Source organism: Serinus canaria, chromosome Z (genome assembly GCF_022539315.1).
Source record: "Serinus canaria isolate serCan28SL12 chromosome Z, serCan2020, whole genome shotgun sequence".
Lineage (NCBI taxonomy): Eukaryota > Metazoa > Chordata > Aves > Passeriformes > Fringillidae > Serinus > Serinus canaria.
Window position 1 is genome coordinate 54,916,521 of NC_066343.1, and position 17,976 is coordinate 54,934,496.

Genomic DNA, 17,976 nt, shown 5'->3' on the forward strand with positions numbered 1-17,976 from the left:
CTCCACTGGGTTTTCTGGTTTGTTTGTTGATATTGTTTGTTTGCCTTGTTATACACATACACACCAGTAAAGAAACGTTATTCCTTTTCCATATCTTTGCCTGAAAACCCCTAATTTCAAATTTACAATAATTTGGAGAGATGGGGGTCATATTCTCCATTCCAAGGGAGGTTCCCACCTTCCTTGGTGGACACCTGTCTTTCAAACCAAGACATGACTGTACTGTAAAAACAAGTAAAGGTGTTTTTAAGTGATGGGCTTCCATGACCTAATTGAGGTACCATTTGCATTGTCTGAATTACAGCTGGAAAAATCTAAAATAAAATAAGTTTAAAAAAAATCACTGAAGTGTTATTCACACTTCACTATTTTTGTTTGCTGAATATCAGCAAAAAAAGAATATATTGTTCCTTATAGTTTACAACTATTTTTGAGTAGACTTGAGTCTTTGCTGTTGTCCCTTCAGAGCCAGAATACTGCTCACTTCTACGGAGAACAGAGGTTAGTTCAGATAATGTGCAAGAATTGAGGAGGTTGGCTACCAATAAAGGTAGAGTTAATTGTTTGCCGAAGAACTTTAATACATTCAAACTCTGAAATTAGGTTGTACAACTCTTGCTCAAAACAGAAGGAGAGGTTTAATTAAAAAAGAAAGAAGTAAGCCTAATTTCTATAAGGCCTAGTTATAATACCTTAACCATTTTCCTTTTCTCCTGTTCAGAAGACTAGTCTAAATCTAGATATAATGAAGTACAAGTAACTACAAAAAACATACTGGTATCTAGCATTTGTTTATAAAAAACTGTCCCATCCTGTGGGATGCTATCACACTTATTTGGGTTAAAAGATAACTAATTTTAAAAGATAGCATTAAAGACGAAGAGAAAAAATCTCTACAGCTATCCCTGAAATTATATCAGCATTCACAAAAAGTGTTTGTGTGCTCATATGCCAGACAGCGTAAATAATCATCTTTCTGCCTCACTTTTTAGGCTGGATAACAAGCTTCACAATAAAAAAGGCAATTCTTTTGTGGAACAACTGAAAATGTTTTTCAGTTGTTCCACAAAAATATTCAGTTTTAGCATAATTAATTTATTCTCAAAAGTCTCCCATACCCTGGCAAAGAAAACAAAAAATCTCACCAAAAATCAGAGTAAAAGACATCCCTCAGGAGAAGTAAAGGTAACAGAGCCATTTTGCGAAACTATAGCTGAGGATTTTGACTATACAGTCACTTAAATCAGACTTTTGGGACTAGAGAGTAAAACTGATGGAATAAAAGTGTGATGGCACTGTTTTGTCAGAACAAAAAACTGACACAAAGTTCCACAAGCTTGGCACCAGCACCCTTAACCATCTTTCCCAAATGCTAGCAGCAAGGAAATGCCATTTCTAAGATCCATATGAACAACATTCCATTAAAATTTATTTTATTTACTCATTTAACTTGACACTTCTTCTCTACTGCTCTTATTTATGAGTGACAATATTCCCAATTAATAAGCAGGTATGCTTATTCTCATATGTACCCATAATGAATCCCTATCCCTTCAAGGTCAGTCTTAACCTCCAAATCCTATGTCACTTCTCTCAAACTGTGAAGTTGGATGCTTTTCTTCATAAAACCTCTTTTAGGTTTTGTTGGCCTAACCACTGCCTCAGTTTCACAATCCTACCCCATCTTGATTCTCTTTCTCCCTTTTCTCCCACAGATGAAAATCTAATCTTGTTTACTGTCTCCATCATCTAGAGGGATGGACAGTTCTAGAAGTTCTGGTTGCTGTGATAAGTACAGGGAAGAAAGCAGGCAGATTCCAGGAGAGGAAAAGGACAGCCATGCATTTTGTACTCTTTCCTTTATTTCTCTCTTGTGTACTTCTATCAAAAGGAAGAATTAGTGCTGGCAGAATCAAGAACACAGTTAGGAAGATCAGAAAACCGAAAAGGTCTTTCCCACGACATAACTCACCGATCTCATCTGCAGCACCTCAAGTCTAATACTATAATCTCTGAAAAACGTCACTAGAATTGGCAGGACTACTAACCACATCACTAACTATCCTTTTTCTCCATTGGAGGCAGAAGAGGCTGGAGAATTACTCTAGGGGAAAAAAGACCCAGTAAATCTAGAACCTCTTAATGATTTGTACTTCAAATGGACCTGGGATTTAAACTGAAGATTAAACAAATTTCACATTACTCTGTGTTGTGACAGAAAAAGCTCAAAATAAATTCAGTTTTCTAAAAAGTATCTGCATAAAAGGACCACATAGTGGAGGTACACAGAATGTAATGGAAATGTAAAAGAAACAGAGCACCACTATCATACAGGTTTCACAGCAGACAAATATGCATCTGCTCTTGCAATGGAGAAATGATTTTTCATTCAGACAAAGGCATTAGACAAGGCAACACAATTTCTCAAAAGTACTACAGTATTAAATATATGGTGATGTAAGAATTGCATTAAAATTCAAGTGTTCTTGGAAATTTCAGGATGCTTTTCTTAAAGTAACTTTTACACCTTTTTTGTTGTTGATCTGAACTTGACAAGTACAGAAGTATACTTGAGACGTTATACTTAGGCATCATGATGGCAATAAATGTGGTTTCAGAGACAAAGTGCAACAGAAGAGTTTATCAAAAAGTATTCATCACCTACCTTTGGATTCATTATTCCTTCTTGCTTAAAGCAGCTATAAAAGATATCCATGGAAAACACTTCACTCCACAGGTATCCATAGTATTGACCATCATAACCACCTGCCAAATGTCCAAAAGTTGCCGGCATGTTTGTTCCTTGAAAAGTAGATTAACATCAAGTTATTGAAATCAAATTCAGTTATTTCTTTGATGCATACAGTACTTCAATAATAAAATAATAAGGAATTTATATCAACTACTTTGAAACTTTTAGCATAAAGGGTCTGAGTATGCCTCAAATTATTGAATATAGTCTGTTTCTAACAAAGGAAACTCGATTTCCCATTTTAGGCTGCTTGTACATCCAAAACAGATGTGAAAGAAAATCTAAAGTGGAATTCACATCAAGTCACTCTAAAATATATCCTGAAAAAGGCAAAGTTTTAAAAAATTTACCTTCAGAATCTTCCTTCAGAAGAGATAATTCAGATCATCCTAAATTTAAAAGTAATTATTTCAGCTTCATAAAGTAGATTATTCCATAAACAATCCTGATTTTTGTATGCCAGGCATTACTGAGAAAGAAAGGCACATTAAATTGAACCATTAGGGCATGCTGTATAAAAGCTTCATACTGACATACCTGGGGTGGCAGGAATTCCTAGAATTTCCATACAGTACTTAGCATATTCATCTGCTGGGTCAACAGACAGCTTTGTATGCAGTGCCTGGTCAACTTTGCTCAAAACAATCTGACGGAGGGTTAGAAGGCCTAATTGGGTAAAAACATTTAATTAACCAGCATCAAAATAGCTGGACTTTCGTTTGCATCTTCCCTTCAAAGATCTCAACATGCATACTAATTTGGAGTTTTATAATCTCCATCTGAATTACTCCACTTACAAAGAGTTGAGAAGCATAGTTTTAGTAAAGGAATTATCATGCTGAGCCCCCTCTTTTGAACATTACTTTCCTCATAGATCAAAACTAAAATAAAGCAGAGATTTTAAAAGCAAACTTTATTTTAGCTGTTTTTAAGAAGCTATAAGATATTAACCTTTACTCAGACAAAATGTTTATGCAGCTAGAGTCTGTGCAAGCCACAAGGACAAAGACTTCGTGTTCAGGATAGGAAAGCTGTACAAAATAAACAGGAGTAGCTTAGGGATGAATTGGTAGCATAAATGGAAAGCTCTGATTACAAGAATAAAGAGGTGGGAGTGACAGAATAATAATGACATGATAGGTAATGACGTGTGATTACAGTCTTAGTTTGTAGATATGTATAAAGTCTACAGCAATGCTGTCTGGGATATGTTATGTCTGTTCAGTAAATCTGCAAGTAACTTTCATATCTGTTAAGTGTCGCATGCAAATCAAATGTAGAAGATGCATGCAAATCAAGTGTAGACGATACATGTAAGTATGCTGTGTCTTGCACAGCGCCTGTTCTGGAGTACATTTAAGATTAAAAAACCCACAAAAGCCACACCTGAGTACACCAGACTACCCTCCTCCACCTACCACACACACCACCAATTTTAAACAAAAAAAGTTTACAGGTAAAAAATTTACATGGATAGGAAAGGTATTTTAGTCCTGGAGGTGGCCTGGAAAGTCAGAGCTGCTACTGTTCCTGTAAGGAATTCAATGTGTCATCATAGCCTTTTTTATTGGGGTTCCCACACAAATAAACCCAAAAAAGACAGTGGTAAGTGTACACAAAGAAGAAATTTATTAGGCTTCTTACGTCTGTCAGCTTTTTAAATTACACCCTTTTATACATATTCTGTGGGGATAAAACGCAGAGAGATACCTGTATTAGCAAGTCTAGAGGCAGCAAGTTTCTCCAGGAGAGCGTCTCCAACATGGGTTGCATCTTTATAATGTCTTGACATCTGTTGTAGTGGCTCTTTTTCCCACACCCAGTTCTCAAACATTTGTGAAGGTACCTCTACAAAGTCTGTTTCCACATTAGTTCCACTAAACCTTGCAAAATCAGTCTAGAAAAAAAAACCCGCCATTTAATTAAATTAAAATAGAAGCCAAGAATTTTAGCAGAATATAATATTTCAGATGTCAAAATTTCAGTTTAAATCACAGGAAGAAGAATAATTTGAACAGACCAATAATAATAATAATAGTAATAATTTAAAAATGAAATTTAAAGAAAGGAGGAAAAAAATCAGACATAAGACTATTATCAAGGAGTAGAGTACTCAGCAGTTATATACTGCATTATCTACCGGTACAGAACAGTACTTCAATTTTTTTAGTATTATTGATTTTAACCTTTATAGTTATGACAGCAATACAAATGTTTTCATGCTGTACTGTGACAATGATATAATTTGTAAATTACTTTCGATTTTTGTTGTATTACCCCAAAGTAAAATAGTAAACTCCAACTATACACTTTAAAAAGTTTTTTGTGTTGCAGTCTACAATATTGACTCACAGACTTTACTTAACCAACTTATTCTATTAAGCTTTGCCCTATTTCTAGCAACCTTATCCTCAAGTTTTCAAATCTGATACTTTGATAAGAGCATCTTCTAAAAGCCAAACACCCTAGAATTTTTTTAAATTTTAGTATCAGCAATAAATTCATGTTCAAGAAGCTCCTCCAATACTAGTTTTGAAAGAAAAGTTTGAACAGTTAAGAATCTCCACTAAAATATATTCTAAATCTAAATATTTCTAAGTCACCTCTGACAGTTGTTCAAATACACAGAAATTATTTAGTTTCATAGACTCATAGCATCATAAAGGTTGGAAAATACTTTTAAGATTATCAAGTACAACCACCAACCCAGCATCACCACCTGTTCAGCATTAAGCTGTTAACCTATGTCCTCAAGTACCATATCCACACATTTTTTGTATCTTCCAGGGATATTGACTCCACCATTTCCCTAGGCAAACCACTTCAAAGATTTACAACTCTTTCAGAGAAAAAAAAAATTACTAATATCCAGTCAAAACCTTTCCAGGTGCAACTTGAGCCATTTCCTCTTGTCCTGTCTTTGACTGCCTGGGCAAAGAAGCTGGCCCCCACCTGGCTACATCCTCTTTTCAGGCAGTTGGAAAGAGCAATAAGGTCCCCCTGAGGCTCCTTTTCTCCAGGCTAAACATCCTCAGCTCCCTCAGCCACTCCTCACAGGATTTGTGCTCCAGACCCTGCCCCAGCTCTGTTGCCCTTCTCTGGACTCACTCCAGCACCTCAGTGTCCTTCCTGATCTGAGGGCCTAGAACCTGGCACAGGATTTGGGATGTGCCCTCACCAGTGCCCAGTACTGGGGACAATCCCTTCCCTGGCCCTGCTGGCCACACCATGGCTGATCCAGGCCAGGGTGCCATTGGCCTTCTTGGCCACCTGGGCACACCCTGGCTCGTGTTCAGCTGCTGTCACCAGCACCCCCAGCTCCTTTCCAGCCACTCTGCCCCAGCCTGTGGAGCTGCCTGGGGCTGTTGTGACCCAAGGGCAGGACCCAGCACTGAGCCTTGTTGAACCTCACACCATTGGCCCCAGCCATGATCCAGCCTGCCCAGATCCCTCTGCAGAGCCTCCCTACCATCACTCCACCCTAGTCTTGTAATAAGTCTACTTCCTCTAGCCACTCCAATTTTATTTTTTTTCTTTCTCATCAACATATTAACAAAACATTTAAGTGCAAAAAGAAAAAGAATTCTCCGTTGTCCCCTCTAAGAGGATGTTGATATTCTTACAGTCCATCATCTGCTGGAAAATAGATCCTTACAGGATTACAGGCTTTTGAACTTAGTTTCTTGCAGAGTTACCAAAAAAAGCATGTATAATACAGGACATAACCTTGAACTGACATCTGTATCACATGTATGTGTCGTCCTCCTATGTCTTCAGAAGAACAACACAAAAAGAGTAAAACTTTCCTCTACTCTTGCAGGCTGCTCAAATCCAGAGTTGTAGACTGGCCCTTCTGACTGTCCTTGCTGAATAGCAGCTCTGAAGAAAAGCTAGGAAGCACCAGCTTCAGGGAAGAAATAATGATAGAAGTGGCTAGAGCAAAAAGCAAGTGGTCTTCAGGTATCTTCATTTACCCACACCCAAGTGCACTACACTAACAAAAAACATCAAGACATTTGGTACAAGTTACTTCAAGAGCACTCCCTGAACAACACCAACAAATTCCCTCCCTGCCCTGATCTAACTCTCCAACAGTATATCTCACTTTTCCAGTATATTACATCATCAAACCTCTACCAGCAGCTCACAAACCCCTCCCAGTCTCATCCTTGTGTAGCATTTAACTGCAAAGTTTTATCATGCTTAAACAAATCATCATATGAAACAAGACAGTGCTTTGTACACACAAATTCCAGAGGACGGGATGTTCTTGTGTGGGACTTGCAACTTTGCACACAAGAACAAGTGTGCAGATACATATTTACATGCAATACAGGAGAAGTGAGCATGGCATCTGGGCACACAGAAAACACCAGAGCAGTGCCAGACAGACAACTGGAAAGCAGGCCTCTGATCTGTGTGCAATTCCAGAGCACCCCAAGTACATAGGCATTGGAATTGTTAGCTTTGGCTGCCCTGAAAGGACTCCAAAACACTGAGGCACATCCTCACTGGCTGTCAAAATGTTGCAGACAGTTTTGTACTGTTTTATACCAATGCCAAATGAGTTACACTTACAAACACCTTCTATATTGCCTAGGTTTTATTCCACAGTTTTTGATATCAGAAACAAAAAACAAAACCTATCACAGGGTTGATAAAATAATAATTATATTTCTATCTTTAAGATGATTTAAAAATATCTAAGCAATCATTAACTCTGGATTTAATATATGGATTTCTGTGATGACATTGTTTCTTTATTCTGCAGTAACAGTCTCTATGATCATGGTCAAGAATTAAAATCTAATGTAGGTAATTTTTCCTTGACTTTATTATTTTGTATTTGTTTATACAGAAAACAAATGAAGTGCTACATAAAATCTGAGTTTTAATTAACTATGTGAATTTTTTGGCACTCACCTCTTTCTGCAATATAAAATTTTCATTAGGGGAATAATAAATTTATCATCTGGCAGCATCAATTTTACATATAAGTAAAAATGAAAACAGAAATTTTACAACTTTATTGGTACCTTGATGGAAACTCTACCTTCATTTTTTTCTGGTCACTGCAATAAACCTAACCTGTCAGATAGGAAAAATAAAATAGCTTAGGCAAGACCTGTTTTATGCTTGTGATGTCAAGAGTGATAGGTCTCAACATTACTAAATGCCAAAATGCTGCAGATCAACTAGCTTCATAAATTATTTTCATTCCTAGGTATAGCAGCATTGTTTTGTTTCTAATGCCATACATCTACAAAACTAGAAGTAAAGAAAAACTGTCTGAACAAAGCCATGACCAAGCATCTTCTTCACTTTACCTGTACCTGTGATGAGTGAATAGATTCCTGCACGATGCAAACGCAAAAGTACATGTTCCTACAAAAACAGTTTTCATTAAAAAGTGCATTTATTGCTTCAGTTTTAAATAAATATAAAAACTGAAACCAACCTGAAGCTTCAAAAAAATAACCAGAACTCTGCATACATGCTTTACTAAAACTAGAAACCCCCAAAACATAACTACACCTTGCTTTGAGACAGTTGAGAAAGAAATAAGTCTTACACTGGAGTAGAAGCATCACTAACCTGTGCACATATCTGATGCATTACGTGACCAAACTCATGGAAGTAAGTCTTTACTTCATCATGTCGCAGCAACGATGGTCGATCTGATGCTGGCTTTGTGAAGTTGGTTACCAGAGCAGCTACAGACATCAATCTGCTGCCATCAGAGAGAAGACAGCCAGGTTGTAGACCAAAGCAGGCTGCATGCCCATACTTTCCCTCTCTGCACAAGAAAATACATCAGATACTATCTTCAAACCACAAGCCTGCTCACCAGAATGGTGAAGCCTGTTCAAGAACAGGGACAATCAGTCAGTGTCTCTACACAAAGTTTTACACAAAAAATGTACATATTTTCATGACTTCTAAGACTCAATAAGGTAAGAGCATGAGGGGAAAAAAACCCCTTCTACTCTCATACTGAAATCACAACATTTCAAGATTTCCAGCAGCATTTAAAATTATCTGGTTTTCACTGAAAAGCTGAAAGCATATATACTTGAGACGCCAGTTGTGTTTTAAACTGCTACTGCAACAGGAAGAACTAGGTTCTGTTCACTGATGCAATTTTTTTTATTACAGGAGATAAAAGAATACAGGAAACAGCATTTTCACTGTGATGCAAGTTTCAATAAAAACTGTTTTGAAAATTTTGCCCTAAACTATTACTCAGACTAAGTCAGAGGAGTCTTATTGACACATTCCCTCAGCAATTTGCATGATATACATAAAGGTGGAAGCAGGTAAACAGGTGAAGGAGATAGGTATGTTACCCTAAAAAGAAAAATTTATGAAGTACTATATATATTGAGTAACCTAATTTTCTTAGGCCAGAAAACCTTATATCAACTTACGTTAAAAAGAATGCCAGCAAATTTATCACATGATAAATACTAATCTAAAAACCCTACACAAGCAAAAAAAAAAACCTAGTGACAAGTAGCCAAAAAGGACTAGCCTAGAATAAATCCTGTCAAAGGAGTCTAGTCTCCTAATCTTTGACGAAACACAGATGACACTGTAAATAGCTACAGTGACACCTGGAGAGCTACAGAGATCAACATGAAAGTAAATATGAATGTGTGCTCAACACCAATCTATTCTTGATATTGATCTATTTGATTCAGCAGTCTGGATAAGAGGGTAGAAAATACACATAAAGTGTAAAGAGGAATGAGGAGAAACTAGGAACTCATAGCAGACAGAAAATATGGAAGTACTTAAAAAAAAGGGTAAAAAAATCTGAATACAGTCCAGAGGACAATTACTGAACATAGTATTAATCTTGTCAGTGGAACAAATATTTACTTCCAAATGGATTTAATTTTAATTAAACAAGCAGCAATCCATTAAGACAAATTCCATTTTAAACACGTAAGCAAAACACTGAGTCTTTACCTGGGGTAAAGATCCAAATAGAACTGCCCTAGCATTTCTCCTGTTGATTTATCCTTTACTGTATAAAGAGTAACACTGTTGTGCCAAACATGAGCACTTTTTATTTGCTCAAATTCAAGTCCCAGCAGCTTCTGGTAAATATTCAGTAAGCCTTCTGTAACAGCCTCAATTGGGAAGTATTCCTTCAGTTTTTCCTGATCTATGGAGTACTTCAGCTCTTCAGTTTTGCTCATATAATAATGAAGATCCCATGCATTGATTCTTCCATCATAATCAAAGTTTCTTTCTTTACATTCCTTTTTCTTCAGTTCTAGAATGAATTGTCTTTCTTTCTCAACCAAAGGCTTTAGCTTTTTACTCAAATCATCTGAAAGAAAGATTGGCTTAGAGTCAACTTTCATGTTCCTTATCTATTCCTATAAAATGCACTCAACACTTCAAGCACATACTCCAGAAGTGGGCGTTTCCCATTCATTCAGCAATAACAAGCAACATCTGCTTTCTTGACCTAAATGCTATAAATGATACAGCAGATTCCATGTAGGCCAAAGAGTGGTGTGAAGGGTTTAGGTGAATTTAGACTTTTCCCAAAACATCATAAACTAAAAGTAACGCTAGATACTTATGCTTGAATCCTTTGATTTTACATAACGTGATCTCAGTATTCCTCATACATTTCTTCAGCAATAGGCAAAGACTAGAACTATTGTTAGTTACTGGAAGGAAGTGCAATACAAAATTCTACCTATATACTAAATACTTTTAGCTAAAATCCTATTAAAAATCCAAGAATTCTTGCCTATAGGATGTCTGGCTTCTACACTAGCAAAGCTTCTGGATATTAACGTCTATGATTCAAATCATTTCCAATATACTTTCCTTGGCAGAGGACATATTGAATATAAAATATTTAAGCTTACTGACACTTCCATACAGTACATTCTGAACTTATTCTCTTGTAAGTATTTCTGGTTTATCAGAAACTTTTTTTGTCATTAAGAATTCACAGTAATGTTCATTGTTGATATCTACAGTGTAAAACTTGGGAACTGCCACTCCAGCTTCTAGGAAGGCTGTAATACACTAAATGCATTTTCATGATTGAAATACTGTTTGCAGCTTGTACTGTACTTAATTCAGAATATATCATAGGAGAGAATGCTCTTCTTCCTAGATGTAAGATCAGCTTATGAACATTTGATTTAAAACTTGATTAGATAGGAACAAAGTAGAGCAAAACACACTGCCATGCTTGTAGCTGAGGGAAAGAAATAAATAAAAAGTGACAAAAATAAAAAGTGACAATTAATTTGATGCATGTTCTCCGTGACAATTACCATGAAGCATGATATGCTAACTTATGTGTGTCAGCTTCAAAATAAATGAATAAACACAGTATTACAATAATATAATGGACAAAGAAAGTCTAAAATACTTCAAGTACACTTAAAACCCCTAACATTTAATAATAAATCAAAATCAAGTATTTGTTAATTGTCAAGTATACTGAAAACAGGTATTGCCAAATATAGATCTGATCTCATGAATGAGCATTTCAGGAGAAATGCAACAGAATGATGGGTTTAGAAAGAGGAGCATTTGAACCTCTTTACTGAAGCATAAACACCCCACTACCAGCAAACATACCTCATTTTTGTAATAATTTCTTTGGGGGGTTACTCACATGATACATCAATATACACTCCTAAGTGGTGTTAGGACACAGTAATAAAGGAACACATACTATTCAATGGAGCTACCAGAGAGCAGAGGTTAACTCTACATCCAAGAGTCCACTGACATCGACAGGAGGACTCTAAATTAATTCATAAACTGCTGTGTTTAAAATTTTCCAGATACCTGTGTTTTCCAATCAAATTCCATTACAGGGCTTTTAAATTCCAGATTTAATCCATCACTCCAGATATAATTTTTTAATTCAGCTCATGGTATTTACATCATCTCATACAGTGAAGTTTTATACTTAAAGCAGCTGTACCAGAAAAAGACACCAAGGCTACAGATTCACAAAAAAATTGGGAATGAAAAGCTGCAGTTCTGATGCAGCCTCTTGAACTGATAAAACTGCTTAAGCTGCACATGTTACTCTGGTTCTAAATTAGAGTAACTGCATTTTGGGGCAGAGAAAGGTTTCGTCACTTGCTTACAGTGGCTGTCACAGAGAATTTGTGACAGCCAGTGTAATCAAGTTATTAAAGCTTAATATTCTCACAATTTGCCTTGTGCTTCCTGATTTGGAATAACTTCATTTGTATAGCTATAATCTAAAAAATATATATGCCAGAACAGAGGCAGCAGAGTTCCTTTTCTGGCTAAACATCATGGGTGCTGTGACCCAGTTATGTATTTAAATTCAGCTTGGCTAAGGCGACATGTTACTACATTAAATATACAAATATTGCTAACAAATGTGAACAAACCTAAGAAGGCTGCTACGTTATCTGTGCTCTTGGCAGTGTTTACCTCCAGGACAAAGTTGGCATGTGTGTTATAGCCAAGAAGCTCTGCTACTTTTGCCCTCAGTGGGAGTACCTGCTGAAGAATTTTTGTGTTCTCCTAAAAAAGAAAGTAGGCAAATTTGTAAAACGAAACCAGGAAACACATGTTAACAAAACAATTATCTCAATAATATCTGTAATCCTAAGAAATAGAAAATATTTCAAATGAAACACTTTCAGATTAAAATATAATATAACCTAAGTTTAGCTAGTTGGAATACTACTTCTCAGTGTTTGCAGGTAGCTGGTTTTCTAGTTGACCCAATTCATTACACTCCTTATTATTACAAGTTATCTTTTTTATTTAATCAAAATATACACCATTTTCTTTCAGGTTGTGAAGAGCCTATTTCCTTTATCAACCATTTACATGTGAAAGACAATAAGGAAATTGCTGGCAGCAGGCTTAATTGCTTGTTATTGATGAAGACAGATTGCTAATTATTGTGCCAACATTCAAAGCTGGTTTGCAAATTTTCCACTTTTGCCACTCTAACAATAGCAGTCTGAGAAAGATCTGAAACAGAAGACCCTAGATTATGACTTAAATGTCTTAAATAATTCTCAAGAACCTGAAAACATAACTGTTTAAATCTCTAGTTCTGGAAAAGTAAGATTTGTGGGGAAAAAAAATTAAACTGTAGATTCAAAGACACAGTTTTATCAAGAAATCTCTTTATGCATGTTGACTTGCAAAGCATTCAGTTCCTGATGCCATTTTATCTTGTACTCATCACATTTCCAAGCATTTCAAGCACAAAATCTCAACTCTGCTATTGTTCTCTAATGCATGGTTGGTACAATTGTCTGAATGTCATATGCTCTATCTTTCAATGCTTTTTTATTTTGTACACGTCTAGCACACATGCAATCTGTTGATTTCACATTCAATCATCTGTATTTATAATTAAAACCTGTCCTTAAATAACACCCCCTCTATTGTGAAAAATCTCAAAGGACTATAGAAGCCACAATCAGACATCCTTTTCTGCAAGGAAAGTGTCCATAGGTATCTGCAGAACACTGCAGAGTAATTTCACAGAAGACCAAAATTCCACTTCTTTTAACAGAACCACTTGAACATTAAGATATGTACAAATATGCACACAGAGGCAGACTGTCAACTTCTAAGGTCTCAGAAGGATATCAGAATAAATTGGAGCAAGGCACTGTTAAAGATCACACTGGTAAGTTTTGATTTCAAAATACTCTACAATGTGCAAAACTCAAACCTAACATTTAAATGTCCAGCTCAATTTTTCAACCCTATCACTGCACTGTAGAACAGCCAGTACACAACATACCTCTTTGCATCTTGAGTTAAATGCAGATTCCATTTTTCTCCTGGTTTCTGAAACGCAGCACTTCTTCATAACAGGAAAATAGTGGGGATACTTTAAAGTAACTTTATATTTGTCTTTCTCAGTCTTCTCTAAACTGTTAATAAAGTCATCAGGAAGGCCATCTATAGAACACAATTTAATAAACAATGTTTACCAAAATTATCTACTCCCCTCTGTTTTTGTGAGACTGTTGCATTTGTTTTGCTGCAATCCACTTTGAGATCAAAAATCACCACAGAAATATACCTCCTTTTTTACAATTTGCTAAATCTTTTTCAAATTCCACCAAGCAAAGCAAAATTTGGAAACACCTGAGAGCAAAAGAGAAATACATGTAAGGCCATCAGATAAAAATTGAATACTATAAAAAAGAAATCTCTGTTACTAGAGCACATTTTATGTGATGTCTTCAGATAATGAATCCCCAAAATCTCTGTCACATGAAATCTCTAGCTTGGTTTAAATTACTGAAGTAGTTAAACTTTATTACAGGACGAAAAAAGCTTTTCCAATAATTACACAGGAGATTGCTTGATGATAATTGAGAAAAGGAACAGAGTAAGTTGTGCTAAAGGAAGTAGGACCAACATTCTAACTTGATGCAAGACAAAAACCTCAGGAAGCACAAATGTATGAAGACATCATAAACACCTGCAAAAGATAACTCTGAACTGATTCTGGAGAAGGACTAGAAAGGAAACAGAAAAGACTGGGAAACAGTCAGAATTTCACTTGATCTAACCATTGTGCATGGGGCAAAGATCAGTTAATCCAATAAAACTGGAAGGTTGAAAAAACAGAAACAGCAAGCACCCTACTCACCAAGTTCTTCCTTGGAAAATACAAGAAATGTGCTTTCCTCGTTCAGGTTTTTGTTAAAGTCTATACACAGCTCATTCAATTTTTTCTTCATTGTCTTTATTTCCTGTATTGGGTATAAACTGAACTTAGCGGAAAAACAAAAATCAAAGCTGGCAATTTTTATCTTCCACATGAATAACATTTCATTTTTTTTCAGACAGGCTCTCTACTACCCAACAGTAAATACCAGGACTGAGCAAATTACACATTGCAGGTAGCATCATACTTCATACCCTGTCAGTCTTCCTTTTGTGTTTCTTTCAGTCCTGAGCAATATTGTGACCAAGGGCTAGCCCTCCAACACTTTAAACTCAGCTTAGAGAGGACTAAAGAGATTAAACAGATTCATTTGCTAAAATTAAAATATTTTATTTTATTTGCTAAATTAAATTTTTACGTGTAAAAATAACCACTGAGATCAGTGAGACCAAAGGAAGTTAAAAAGCATGCAACCTACTCAAAACCCCTCTTTTGGAATTGTACAGGTATGGTATGACAGAAAGAAGAGGCTGCTCTCACAAGACAAAAACATTCTAAAATCTGTTGTAAAACCCTGATAGTCATATTTCTGAAACATTTTCTAATATATCTCAAATCAAGTTTCTACATGATTGTCAAATTCAAATAACATAGTAGTTACCAGTAAGAGAACATACAACGAATAAAAAACTAAATGTAATTCAACTATTGTTCCCTAAGGAAATTTAAAATACCTTTAGAGGCATCAGTTACATGAAAATATACATCAGACTGCTCTCACTAGCAGAAGGATGTGGATAAAGATTGATTATTTTCTACAAAGGGTTAAGTTTATTCAGCAGTCAGAAATTAAGGTCATAATATAGTCAGAAATATCACTCAGAATTTGAAGATAACTATATTGGCATCTGTAGAATCCCACAAGATAAGAGCTAGTGTGTATGTCTGAAACACCAATAGCAGGGTGGCTGTGGCACTAACCAAGGACTTTAGGTAACAAGAGCCAAGGACTGTTGGCAGTAACATGCTGTGAGAAAGGACAAGATGTGACTGGACATGAGGCCACACAGAAGTAGGACAGCACTTTTCTGGGACAAAGGTCTTTGATCTACCTCCTGGAGATAACCACAGCTCAGTACAGCACAAACAGAGAAATGAGGTGGAGAAGCAGGCCCAGACTGTATGACGGGAACAAGCCCACCAAAGACCCAAAGCCCTCTGACCCATTTCTAGAACGGTGTAAAGAACAGACTGTGCATGACAACTAATTTGCATATAAAGTGCAAAGCTTTTCTCCAGGGCAAGGAAAGCTTCTCTATAAAACAGTACCCCCATCCAGGCCCAGGTAGTGCCGCATGGACTCTGGATACCTAGGCAGCTGGATTGATGCTGGAGGAATGAATCTCGCTCCCTTTCTTCTTTCTCTCTTCCCCTTGTCAATTAATTTATCTCACTGTCTTTTTCTCTTCACTCTATCCCTTCTATATAAAACCCACTCCCATGTGCTTATGCTAAGTCAGGGACTCATGTACCAATTTCCATACCAAGCACACAGTTTACTAATGAAAGTTTACAAGCTTTTGCAGACCCCCCCGATTTTGTTGTTCCTTTCAACCGCAAGCATCTGTATGAATCTTGGGTGCCCCCTTCCCATTAAGGGTGGGATGCCACAGCATCTCAGATAGTGACAATTTTACTTCCTGATTGTCTGACAATTGCTTTCTAAATCAGTTCTCCCTTAATGAAGAAAAATTCACAGAGCAGGCTGTTTTTTCCTCTAAACTACTTTGATTTTTTTTTCAGGTCCAAAATCTTAGACACATTTTACAACTTTTTCAGGTCTAAAATCTTAGACACATTTTACACATTTTAAAATTAATTGAAACTAGTGTAGCTGTGTGTTTGCAACAGTTTTACATACTTTTTTAAAGAAGTGCAGATTCACTAGTAAAATATTTGAGAGGTCTCTTCCCTAGGAATCTGATTTAGGCACTCTCTACAGCTGTAATATATAATACAACTTTTTCAGCTAGGCTTCTTTTAGTCTCAAGGCTACTAAGCGATGCAGACCACCTCTATCTTCTGTGTATCATGGCTATAGATCAGATTAGTTTAAAAACCTTCAAGTGATTGAAGTTTAAAGGATGAATCTGGAAGTAAGAAGAGTTAAGATTAGAGCAGTAATTCAGCAGATCCAAAAGCATGAAGTTCAAATATACGCTTAGTACACCTAACTAACCAAAAATTTATCCCTTCAACAGTTGGTAACATTTGCTTTATAAAAATATAGTCCATATTTACTTTCTGCACTTCTTTAGGAAGATGGAGTCCGTTTCTTCTTCCCACTTGAACAGATTTCTCTAGATATCGCTTTGTTTCAGGCTTTACATTTTCAAGATCACAGGTTTGCTGAAATGACAGTATAGAATAATTGAATTTATAATAAATTTTAAGAACCATACCAAGCATTAGAAGGGTTTCAACAGAGTTTTTCTTGAGAATACTGTCATATTAAAAAAGGGAACATCCTGGATTTTAATGTGAAGAACTCCCCAAAAACAGTTACCTTGCACAAAAATATTCTTATATTCATATAGAATGTTTTAAAAATAATATTCTTTTACCAAATGTCTCAGCAAATTTACATGCTGTCATAATGGCAAGTCCTTTCAGTTTACAGTACAGTGCACTTAAGCTTTTTCTGTAGAGATAGCTTTCTTTTACATAGTTGAAGAAAATCAGTGCTATAACACTGTACCCTAAAAGTCTGAGGGATTGAAGAAAAACCCCAAAAGATTAAAAGTGTCACTTTGGAATATCAGATGGCATAAAATTTGAGCATATTTGTCTTCTCCAGAACCAAGCTATCAGTGACAAAAATAAAACAGTATCACAGAAAATTCAGAGTTGGAAGGGATCCACAAGGACCATCATCTTGAACGTACTACACACACGAAATTTTGGAACTCTCAGAACTTTTAGAATTGTCATGGTTGATGATTTTATATACCATTTCATAGTTGTTTTGAAGAACCTTGCTAATTTATTCCAGGAAGAAACCTTCAGACAGAGTAAGAAACAAAACCTACTCAGAATTCCAGGAACAAAACTTGAAGCAGCTCTTTCCATCAGGCTTTCCTGAGGGCATGGGTGGAGAAGACTGGCAACATTCTTAAGCATGCCTCTACTAGTCAGTATGTGCACGTTAGGAGTTACAAAATTTAAAATGATAGTTTCACTACCAAATTCACCTTTATTCCAAGTTTCAAACCTCAAAATACAAGTTTTTCAAAGAATAAAATATGGACCATATTTAACAACATAATTTTATGCAGAAATTTCCCCCCCTAATGCGTGGGGAAAAGAGAGTGACTATTATATTAACATTTTCTTGAATTAAACGTAAAACCTCAATCATTTAACTCCACCAACAGCTCTTAAATTAAGCATAATTTAAAAAGAATACTTTGTTAACTTAGAAAACTTTACTCCCCATTAAGAGGAGCTAAAACATTCTGCATGTCACTGAGGTCAAGCAGATTTGCTCACC

At 36.1% G+C, this 17,976-nt stretch overlaps 1 protein-coding gene across 3 annotated transcripts in view; it reads right to left on the bottom strand.

Annotated features, from left to right (window-relative positions):
* The window catches only part of NLN (neurolysin), a 36,648-nt gene that overhangs the window by 2,148 nt on the left and 16,524 nt on the right, over nucleotides 1–17,976 (bottom strand). For all 3 annotated transcript variants that reach the window (XM_050986538.1, XM_050986539.1, XM_018923206.3), the window contains exons 4-12: nucleotides 16,728–16,835; nucleotides 14,409–14,511; nucleotides 13,548–13,708; nucleotides 12,166–12,301; nucleotides 9,725–10,091; nucleotides 8,348–8,549; nucleotides 4,463–4,649; nucleotides 3,290–3,418; nucleotides 2,666–2,802 (exon numbers count right to left, since the gene is read on the bottom strand). In XM_050986538.1, the coding sequence (XP_050842495.1) occupies nucleotides 2,666–2,802; nucleotides 3,290–3,418; nucleotides 4,463–4,649; nucleotides 8,348–8,549; nucleotides 9,725–10,091; nucleotides 12,166–12,301; nucleotides 13,548–13,708; nucleotides 14,409–14,511; nucleotides 16,728–16,835 (1,530 nt within the window). The remainder of the gene's footprint in view (nucleotides 1–2,665; nucleotides 2,803–3,289; nucleotides 3,419–4,462; nucleotides 4,650–8,347; nucleotides 8,550–9,724; nucleotides 10,092–12,165; nucleotides 12,302–13,547; nucleotides 13,709–14,408; nucleotides 14,512–16,727; nucleotides 16,836–17,976) is intronic.